The sequence below is a fragment of the Clytia hemisphaerica genome, unplaced genomic scaffold, assembly GCF_902728285.1.
Source record: "Clytia hemisphaerica strain Z4C2 unplaced genomic scaffold, Clytia hemisphaerica genome assembly, whole genome shotgun sequence".
NCBI classification, from domain to species: domain Eukaryota; kingdom Metazoa; phylum Cnidaria; class Hydrozoa; order Leptothecata; family Clytiidae; genus Clytia; species Clytia hemisphaerica.
The window spans coordinates 466,744-478,827 of record NW_027103629.1 but is presented as its reverse complement, the minus strand read 5'-3'; the positions used below and the strand labels follow the sequence as shown (position 1 = coordinate 478,827).

The following is a 12,084-nucleotide window of genomic DNA, read 5'->3' as shown; positions in this document are numbered from 1 at the left end:
AACTTTTGATAGCTGGGGATATACTTTTAGGTAATTAGTTCTTACAAGGTAGACAGGGGACTACTGGTTGCAGCAGTTTTAATATGGTTCAGCCTCGCTTATTCATTATAAAAAATGACCGTGTCCGAATCATTTCTCATTTCTCACTCGACCTAAACCTTTTTTTTCTAATCCACCTCGTAATTTTCTTAACAGCTTTTTCAGAGCCAGCATTTTAGCATACTTTTTGCAAATATTTGGCGAAATTTTCGACTTCAAGTCGTCTTGTTTTGATTTCAAACGCTGAGAAGTTTTGCTAGTCATCAACCATGCAGAAACGACCTCCTCATAAAAGGGAGCCTTAGAAGATTTTTTCTGACGTACACGTTTTTTTTTTATAAAATTATACAAAAATTTTAAAGCCTGGATTAAATGTTTAAAGATTGGATGCTCTTAACTAAACCTCCTTTTTGGGGCCATTAGAAAAATATGACCCAACTTTGATTGAATAAAAATCATACAAAAATCTTTATTTCAAGAAAATTATCTTTTGGGAAAGAAACTAGACATATTGAAGCTTAATTCGTTCCCTATTATGTAAATTCATTAGAAAGATTTCAATTTGGATAGACGTTTTACGGACAATATGCTGTAAATAACAATATCTTCTTGTAATTTAGCATTTAACATTTCTTCACTTGTTATATTTTTTGACAAATCATTTTTACTTTCATGCAGATGCAAGGGTGAAGGATTTATTAAAAGCAATATCAATTACATCCAATCAGAATTTCACACCGTACTCAGAGAAAGGTAAACTTAAAGAAACATCAAAGTACTCACGAAATTTGTAAACAAACCGTATGCAGCGGGATACAAAAACAAAACAAACGTCACATGTCAAAATAAAAGATATGGCTGAGTTTGATTGTTTCAATTGTTTTAATTTTTTGTTTTAGTTTTCAAGTTTGTTTTGGACACGTGACTTTAATTGTTCTCTTTCATGACACGTGGTTTGCGAAATGTTTACATTTTACTACTTTTATGTCCCTTTAACAAATTATATTGGAAGTACAAAACCCAGCAAATTTTGGCTGAGCCTGAGATTGTTCTTAAATTTCTATTGTTCCAAACAATAGAGCTATCTATTCGAGGGCCTAGATCTGAGTTCTTTTAAAATTGTTCTTATAAATAATTAAGCGTGTACCGGGTCCGCTAAAGTATGCAGGTTTATCACGATATTGAATGCTTACGGTTAAAGATTTATTATTGATTCTTTTAACTTAAATTTAGGTATAAAAAACTTTAAATTGGTTTAATCAATTGAAGTCTATGTTAAGAATCCAAAAATGTTGACCTACCCAAAATGAAAAAATTCTTAGTCATCTTATTTTCATTCTTTTATTGGAATCACATGTCCTTTGCTTGAAACAAGGATCTCGAGTAAAGACGATTTAAAGATAAAAAAGTTCTTATCCAAGATCTTTGTTTTCATCAAAGTTCTAATAGTTTTGAATTTTCATCAAAATGGTATTTTCTTCTGTTTTGTGCAAAATATTGACACTAGCTTGACTCCTCACTGAATTTGTCAACAATACCCTATGATTCTTTTTCGTTGAGACGTTACCTTCTTTGCTTGCATCAAGGATCTTAAACCAAAACTCTTTTGAAATAAAAAAGCTTCTATCCAAGATCCTTGTTTCCATCGAACTCTCGATCGCCTTGAATTTCCATTAAAATGTTGTTTGCAATCTGTTTTGAACAAAATAATGGGCACCAATATAGTTTGCCTCCTCGCTTGTTTTGTCAACGATACCCTATAATTCTTTTTCATTGAGACGTTACCTCCTTTGCTTGAATCAAGGATCCAAAACAAAACGTTTTTGAAATAAAAATGTTTTTATCCAAAATCCTTGTTTGCATCGAATTCTCGATCACCTTGAATCTTCGTCAAAAAAGTTGTTTTTCTTCTGTCTTGGGCAAAATATTATTGGCACCAATATTGCTTGCTTCCTCACTGGATTTCTCAAAGATACCATATGATTCTTTTTCATTGAGACTACACTTCTTTTGTTTGAATCAAAGATATTAAACAAACTCTTTTGAAATAAAAAAGTTTTTATCCAAAATCCTTGCTTGCATTGAAGTCTCGATCGCCTTGAATCTTTGTTAAAAAGATGTTTTTCTTCTGTTTTGTGCAAAATATTGGCACTAGCTTGACTCCTCACTGAATTTGTCAACAATACCCTATGATTCTTTTTCGTTCGAGACTTACGTCCTTTGCTTACATCAAGGAAATTAAACAAAAACCTGTTTAAATGAAAAAGTTTTTATCCAAAATCCTTGTTTGCATTGAAGTTTCGATCGCCTTGAATCTTTGTTAAAAAGTAGTTTTTTCTCTGTTTTGTGCAAAATATTGGCACTAGCTTGAATCCTCACTGAATTTGTCAACAATACCCTATGATTCTTTTTCGTTGAGCCGTTACCTCCTTTGCTTGCATCAAGGGTCTAAAAAAAAATCTTTTGAAATAAAGATGTTTTTATTCAAGAGCCTTGTTTGCATCGAAGTCTCGATCGCCTTGAGATGTTGTTTGCAATCTGTTTTGAACAAAATGATGGGCACCAATACATTGCTCGACTTCTCACTGGTTTTGTCAAAGTTACCGTAATATGATCCTCTCTTTATTCTACTGTATGTCTTGTCAACATGGGAAAGACGGCATCGATTAAGTTGTAAACTACTTAGCCGCTAACTAAACTATATATAGCCCTACATAGGGTTCTTTACTCAATCGATGTCGCTTGGCTGTTGCCAAGCTAGAACTCAGTATGTATATTTTATGTTTGAAAACTTCTCTACAAATAGCTTATTTATTTATACACTGTAGAGATGTTAGTGAAAAACATATTTTAAGTTTTTTATTATACTTCATAATCGATGAAAAAATTTCTTCCTATAATATTTTCAGTACTGGAAGCCTTCTACCAATCTCCATCTTGTGTTCGCTGATCGTGCTTTATATTGTTGTCATTCTGGCACGTTTCTGGCAAGTCAATCATAGTACCGTACCCATTATCGATATCCCGGAAAACTACCCTTGTGACCCATACCGGTGAGTGATTTTAATTCATTTTATACATCAAAATTTAGTGCCCTTATGAATTTTATGAAGATTCGAATCCTAAGAAATGTTTTCCCTATAGCCGTGTTGTCAGTTAGAGAGTAATGGTCAAATACGAAACAAATATGATGAAGTCAAATACGCTTGCAGTCAAAGGAGCCTCTTAAAAGTAACCCTGCCTTCAAGCACATTTCAGCCACAACAATGCGATGTCATATAGCTGGTATAATTAGGATATGACAATATTATAATTAACTGCCGTACCGACGTCGTCCAATACGTCTTTTCTCTAGGATCTTTAAAGAAACCTGTAATTAACTGTAATTATTTTGATTTTTTTAAAAAATAAACAGATAACTTTTCCAGTCAAAATATCGAAAACCACCCTTCGAATATCAGCTCAGTTGCAATGACAAAAACAAAGATCTCTTAAAAAAGAACCTGATTTTCAAATCGATTGCAATTGGACTGACCCCTCCAATACTCATCTTTCAATCATTATGTCAAACACCACTCCAATATCAGCTCAATTGCAATGATAATAGCATCGTTCTCCTAAAGAGAACCTGATTTTCAAATCGATTGCAATTAAACTGAACCCTCCAACACTCATTTTTTAATCAAAATGTCAAACACCACTCCAATATCAGCACAATTGCAATGATAAAAACACTGTTCTCCTAAAAAGAACCTGATTTTCAAATCGATTGCAATTGAACTGAATACTCCAACAATCATCTCTCAACCAAAATGTGAAACACCACTCCAATATCAGCACAATTGCAATCATGATAACACTGTTGTCTTAAAAGATGCTGATTTTCAAATCGATTGCAATTGAACTGAATCCTCCAACACTCATTTTTCAATCAAAATGTCAAACACCACTCCAATATCAGCACAATTGCAATCATGATAATATAGCTCTTCTAAAAAGATCCGGATTTTCATATCGATTGCAATTGAACTGAAACAGTATCGCATCTTTCATCAAAACGTCAACACAACTCCAGTATCAGCTCAATACAATGATGAAACACTGTTGTCTTAAAAAATGCGATTTTCAATCGATTGCAATTGCAGAATCCTCCAACGCTCATTTTTCAATCAAAATGTCAAACACCACTCCAATATCAGCTCAATTGCAATGATAAAAACATCGTTCTCCTAAAAAGAACCTGATTTTCAAATCGATTGCAATTGAACTGAATCCTCCAATACTCATCTTTCAATCATTATGTCAAACACCACTCCAATATCAGCACAATTGCAATGATAATAACATCGTTCTCCTAAAAAGAACCTGATTTTCAAATCGATTGCAATTGAACTGAATCCTCCAATACTCATCTTTCAATCATTATGTCAAACACCACTCCAATATCAGCACAATTGCAATGATAATAACATCGTCCCTAAAAGAACCTGATTCAAATCGATGCAATTGAACTGAACTCAATACCATCTTTCAACGTATGTCAAAAACACACTCCAATACACACATTGCATGATAATAACATCGTTCTCCTAAAAGAACCTGATTTTCAAATCGATTCAATTGAAATGAAACTCCAATACTCTCTTTTCAATCAAAAGGTCAAACACCACTCTAACAAACAACACAATTACATAATGATAAAAACAAGGTTCCTAAAAAGATCCTGATTTTCAAAACGATTGAAGTGAACGAATCCTCCAACACCATCTCAATCAAATGTCAAAATCGCCTAAAAATCAGCCAATTGCAATGATAAAACCACTGTTGTCTTAAAGAATGCTGGTTTCAATCGATGCATTTGAACTGAATGCCTCCAACACTCATCTTTAAATCAAATGTCAACCCAGCCGGGTAGCAGAACGATGCAATGAAAAACACTGTTGTCTTAAAAAGATGCTGGTTTTCAAATCGATTGCAATGACTGAGCCTCAACACTCGTCTTTCTAAATGCAAACAACCACCCAATATCAGCAAATTGCAATGAAGAAAACATGTTCTCCGAAAAAGAACTCATGTTCAAATCGATTGCAATGCTGAATAGAAAACTGTAAAATCGTCTTCAATCAAAGGCAAACACACTCTAATATCAACACATTACAAGGATAAAAACAGGTGGTTCTTAAAAAGATCTATTTTCAAAACGATTGCAATGACGGACTCCAACACTCATCTTTCATCAAATTAAACATCGCCCTAAAATCAGCACAATTGCAATGATAAAACCACTGTTGTCTTAAAAAGATGCTGGTTTTCAAATCGATTGCAATTGAACTGAATCCTCCAACACTCATCTTTTAATCAAAATGTCAAACACCACTCCAGTATCAGCTCAATTTCAATCGTGATAACACAGTTCTCCTAAAAAGATACTGATTTTCAAATCGATTGTAATTGGGCTGAATATGCAACACTCATCTTTCAATCAAAACATCGCCCTAATCAGCTCAATTGCAATGATAATAACATTGTTCTCCTAAAAAGGACCTCATTTTCAAATCGATTGCAATTGAACTGAAAAGAAAACTTCAACACTCATCTTTCAATCAAAATGTCAAACACCACTCCAATATCAGCACAATTGCAATCATGATAATGTAGCTCTTCTAAAAAGATCCGGATTTTCATATCGATTGCAATTGAACTGAATACAGTAGTACTCATCTTTCCCTCAAAACGTCAAACACAACTCCAGTATCAGCTCAATTACAATGATGATAACACTGTTGTCTTAAAAGATGCTGATTTTCAAATCGATTGCAATTGAACTGAATCCTCCAACACTCGTCTTTCAATCAAAATGTTAGACACCACTCCAGAAGCAATTGGCATGATAATAACATCGTTCTCCTAAAGACTGATTTTCAAATCGATTGCAATTAAACTGAACCCTCCAACACTCGTCTTTCAATCAAAATGTGAAACACCACTCCAATATCAGCACAATTGCAATGATAATAACATCGTTCTCCTAAAAAGAACCTCATTTTCAAATCGATTGCAATTGAACTGAATAGAAAACTGTAACACTCGTCTTTCAATCAAAAGGTCAAACACCACTCTAATATCAACACAATTACAATGATAAAAACAAGGTTCTCTTAAAAAGATCCTGATTTTCAAAACGATTGCAATTGAACGGAATCCTCCAACACTCATCTTTCAATCAAAATGTCAAATATCGCCTTAAAATCAGCACAATTGCAATGATAAAACCACTGTTGTCTTAAAAAGATGCTGGTTTTCAAATCGATTGCAATTAAACTGAACACTTCAATACTCGTCTTTCAATCAAAATGTTAAACACCACTCCAATATCAGCACAATTACAATGATGAAAACATCGTTCTCCTAAAAAGAACCTCATTTTCAAATCGATTGCAATTGAACTGAATAGAAAACTGTAACACTCGTCTTTCAATCAAAATGTCAAACACCACTCCAATATCAGCTCAATTGCAATGATAATAACATCGTTCTCCTAAAAAGAACCTGATTTTCAAATCGATTGCAATTAAACTGAACACTTCAACACTCGTCTTTCAATCAAAATGTTAAACACCACTCCAATATCAGCACAATTGCAATGATAATAACATCGTTCTCCTAAAGAGAACCTGATTTTCAAATCGATTGCAATTAAACTGAACCCTCCAACACTCATTTTTCAATCAAAATGTGAAACACCACTCCAATATCAGCACAATTGCAATGATAAAAAGGAGTTTCTAAAAGAACCTGATTTAAAACGATTCAATTGAAATGAATAGAAAACTGTAAACACTCATCTTTAAATCAAATGTCAAACATGTCAAACAACCTCCAGTATCAGCACAATTGCAATGATAAAAACACTGTTGTCTTAAAAAGATGCTGCTTTATTCAAATCGATTGCAATTGAACTGAATCCTTCAACACTCGTCTTTCATTCAAAATCGTGATCTCTCAATCAAAGTGACAAACACCACTCTAATATCAGCTCAATTGCAAAGATGAAAATGAATATCTCGTAGAAAGATTTTCACTTTTAAACCCAAGCAAGTGAACTACACTGATACTGTTCCTTGGATCAATATGACAAAAACCACCCTAACATAAGCTCGATTGCGATCATGATGACTTCCAAATTTATTGCAGTTGCACTGAGTACAAAAGCAAGTGTACTATACACAAAGTGCACGTAGTACACAAATACCGATTTGACCAGGGAAAAACAATGCCAGTTTCAAGTTGGATAAAGTAACGGATATCTAGAAACTAGATATCAGCTAACATTAACTCCAATTGAACTTGATCTACTAACAATGATCAATATATTAGTGATCAAAAGTTACACAAATGATCCAATCAATTCAATGTTAATTCAATTGCAGCTCCGGAAGCCACAACTAATTAAAATAGATGTGCCTTTCCTGAATGCAATTCAAATAACGGCGTGCTGGGTCACTTGTTATCGAATCCGTCGAAGTTTTATCCGTTGAGCAGAACTTCTAATTAATCCTTTGGTGATCTTCGATATCATTCAGAATCAGCTACAATTAGCTCACATGATTTTTATAAATGTACACTGAAAAAAAAACTATACAAAACTTTATAAAACTATTTGACGTCACATCTTAACCCTTTAACTGCCCGTCGTTTTTTTTAAGGTTCGCCTTATTTGCCGCGGGAAAAAAAAAGGTTCGACCTATTTGCCACGGGAAAAAAAAGAAGGTTCCACCTATTTGCCCGATGACGGCTTGCCGACATAGTCAAAAGGTAGCGATTTTGACTTCATTTTCTGCATAATATATGAAGTATCAGCCAAGGACTATAATTTTGAGTTGAACATTGTTGAATAGTTATTTTTCAACATCTTTTTTCATTTCAAACCATCTAATACAAAATCTTTGTAGAAGTGTTAAATTTTACGGCAAAGGAATGGAAAGTGCCGATGTCGGCAAATCCCGACATGGGCAAAGAAATCGAAAATGCTCATGTCGGCATATGCCGACATGGGCAGTTAAAGGGTTAATAGTTTGATAACCTTTTTTACATTATATGAATGATTACGAGTGACGCTACTAAGTGTATATCCAGTTCTTGGAACGAAAATATAACAGTGTTTAAAAGAAAATGAGAAAAAAATTTGTTGAAGTCAAATGCTAAATCGTTGAAGAGCAATCTGTAAGAAGACTCTCTTCCTCAAAAAGCATTTGGCCTACAGTACCACAGTCTTTCTTTGACTTGCATTACAGATTCTACTTGTATCTAACTTTTCTTGCAACGGAGAAATATTACTATCCTAATATCAGCTCGATTGGGTATTGAGGAAAACAAAATCTGAAAAAAAGATTGTTGCTTCAATAGATTCCAATCGGACTGTTTTTACAATGATTGACTTCTCACAATGATTATCTTATGTTATATGAGGGAACTTGAATAGAATTAATTTGGAATGAATTTATTGAAAAATACCTTGATTACTGTTGAGCTGATGATGTGCAATATAATACTCATTGCCTATCAACAACTGCAAAAAAAATTCGAATGAAGTTCGAATGAAGAGCTATTTTGTAACAAGATCATCTTCTAAAGATGCATACACAATATTTCTTCAAATTGCATCATGGATTCTTCTGATATCAAATGTCTAACCTGAGCAACATATCACTCCAATACCAGCTCGATTAGGATTCTAAGAATCCAGTTATTTTTACAGAAGATAGTTGTTTCCAAGGATGCCAATCGAACCGGGTTTACGATTAATAGCTTTGTAAATAAAACAATGTTGTTCATATTAAAAAGATTATTTGACGTCAAAATTTTCAAGTCTGACGTCATATTTTCACTAGAACTAGATAAAAGATTGCTTGGAAAAATAAAGCACCCAACAATATTTCAATTGAATACCTGACCAGAAAACACAACCAGAAATTTGAATTTCATTTTATTTCGTCACGTGATTAAATATCCATGAACTTTCGATTAGAATTTTTTTTTAAGAATAAACCAGCCAATGAGATTTGATTGCAATAACAACAAAGATTTATATCGATATGATACTCCTACCCTGTTGCTGCTTGCAATTCAAATCTTATCACGATCATCTTTAAGAAATTTCAATGTATAGCGTAAATTTGTAAACGCTTGTAATAATTTCATACGACATTTACAGTCAGCTGCAAGAGAAATTAAAGGTATCAAAAAAATGAAAACCTTACTCTTTTGCTTGCAACTGATGGTAAGATAACACAGATTCCTTTGAAGTCTTCATATTTTCAATGCGATGCTTATTATTAAGTGGATGATTTCAAAAATGAATCCTCAGTTGATGGCTAGAGTCAAACCTCAGTGGATATCACCAATAACGGAAAGCCGAGGCCTATAGTCAAATCTATGAAAGATTTGAAGCCACTATATTTCCTACATAAGTCGCGCAGCCCGTGTAATTTTCATAAAAATGAAGGATTGGAAGTAATATTTTACAACCAGAATTTGAGAATAAGAAAATACATAAACGAAGAAAAGTGCTATATTCAAACCATCATCCAAAATGCGGTGCAAATTTAAAGGCTTCACTTTTTATCGTTTGGGAAAAATTGTCGATTCGCCTCTAGTCTTCAACTTGAAACTCAAAACATACCATGGTAAATTAGACCAAAAGCATCTTTTTGACACATGTTAAATTCGATTGCTTTCTGATATCTACCTATCAATATTAAATGATACGGATCCATTCTTCTTGGCAATTGAACTTAGCATCAGAGAATAACCACGGAACTTAAATAAATAAATAAATTATAAATCTTTCTGGGAATAACATAACAAATTAATCTACCTTTCTTTAATAAGTGGTGAAGTTGATTGGCACATAGACTTTTTCTAAAAGTAGAGTATTTAAAGTAAAATTTTGAAAACAAAAAAACGGGATATCGACAAATATAAAATCGAGGTTGGATGCATTTCAAGCAAGACTGAATATTTCTGATATCCGATTCTTCGTATTGGATATCTGGTTTGTTGTCCATCTATTGAAGCAAAAACTGCCACTCCACTAAAAAGTTTTTTTCTTTCTTGTACCCTCTTGTACCCCTAGTCTAGAACTAGACTACTAATTAACATCAGTTTTACTCAAAAGCTTTTTTTTACAGTAGTAGAAAAAACCTACCTTTTCGAGTGTTTGAATTACTATTCCAACTTCCCGTACGGCTTTTTTTTTTCTTTTTGACTTTGAGGCAGGATTACTCCTACGTTTTGTGTTAAAAGAATAGTGGTCTGGAAATCGAGGCTACAAGGCAACGAGTGTTCAAACTTCATTTTTTTTCCATATTCTTAAAAAAAATATTTGACGCCAATGAATTTCAGAAATTTTATTTGACGTCAGTTTATAGATGCTTGCTTGATTTTCACCGTTCTTGCGGTTTCCTCTTCCAAATATGTGTGGGGTTTCTCATTCGCTTAACTCTAGAAATCCAATTATTGGTTTATTACCACACAGTTCATCAAATTACGATCTAAAGGCCGGTCTCCACTTTTGCGCGAAATGAGCAAAAACTTTTAAACGTTTTTGTAAGGTCATTGGTCGGTTGAAAAATGAAGCAATTCCATTCGTCAAAATAATTGACGTAACGGTTGAAAAAAGTTGAACTTCCTACAACTTTCTTTTTGTTCGCGCAAAACTTTTTTATGACGTAATCTTTTCTTTAGGCCAAAAAGATTGAGAAAAAAACTGTCGCTTATTTCGCGCGAAAGTGGAGAGCGGCCTTAAGACAGATAAACTAACCGACAAAGTAGCATGTGTCGCTTGTGATAAAAAACAATGAGGCCCTTAAAGTCCACTGCCCGGAGTCAACTGACCTTTATATACCCTGGGCCAAGGTATATAACCGGCATCTTTGACCAGAGTCTTTTTGAGAAAGTAGTACCCGCAAAGAAGCCAATGTAGTGTCAAAAATGAACGTATAACGGCGCTACATCATTAAAAATATTGGGGGATTTAGCACGCTCCATTTACACCGCTAATGAGTACCACTTTCAAAAAAACTCACATGAAAGATTTTGCTTGGCTGGAATTTAGAAGCTTTGTCCAGGGTATATAAAAGTCAATGTCGGAATCATGGTTGGAGTCATTTATAAACCGTGTATGATATCAGTTTACATAAACTACAATCAATTTGCCCTTCCGTTAATCTTTTCCTGAATTATGCTAGATAAACTGTACACCTCAACCCAGGTTTACCATAACGCAAAATATATATACACCACACCTAAAAAGAAACAAAGTATGAGCAAATATTTTACGGTTCGGATATCCTGGCTTGTACTTTCGCTAAACTCATTACGGTAGTTAGGGAAAAAAGTCAAAACTTTAGAACAATATACGTATAATGGCTAGGTCGCGATATATGTGTGTCTGAAAATGTCGTTGCTTTTCACGTCTAATGGAATAAACTGACGTACGGCAAGAGAAGATCGTCATGTATGAGAACGGCAATCTCTCTCTCATTACGAGAATTCCAGTAAAACATAATAGGATAATGCTCTTCCACAAGCTACGATTATGTTACGTTATTGTGTAACATTAGATATAGAAAATTCAGTGATAGCCCGTGGCTGAATTTCTTGGGGCAAACGGGGCAAAGCGTGGCGAGCTGTGGCAACATTTCATATATTGAACATAACTCAAGAATATACCAATAGCTGAATTTCTTGGGGCAAATGGGGCAAAGCGTGGCAAGCTGTGGCAACATTTCATACGTCGAGCATAACTCAACGATATACCAATAGCTGAATTTCTTGGGGCAACTGGGCAAAGGTGCGAGCTGTGGCCGATTTCATAGTCGACATAACCTAAACGATATACCAATGGCTATCCTTGGGAAATGGGCAAAGCGTGGTGAGCGTGGCAACATTTCAAGTGACAAACTCAACGATATACCAATAGTGATTTCTTGGGGCAAATGGGGCAAGCGTGGCGAGCTGTGGCACACATCATTATTACATACT

At 34.2% G+C, this 12,084-nt stretch overlaps 1 protein-coding gene across 1 annotated transcript in view; it reads left to right on the top strand.

Moving 5' to 3' along the window:
- LOC136802591 (uncharacterized) overlaps positions 1–12,084 on the top strand; it is a 151,230-nt gene that overhangs the window by 23,541 nt on the left and 115,605 nt on the right. The window contains exons 24-25 of the mRNA XM_067059346.1: positions 718–792; positions 2,949–3,092. Coding sequence (XP_066915447.1) covers positions 718–792; positions 2,949–3,092 — 219 coding nt within the window. The remainder of the gene's footprint in view (positions 1–717; positions 793–2,948; positions 3,093–12,084) is intronic.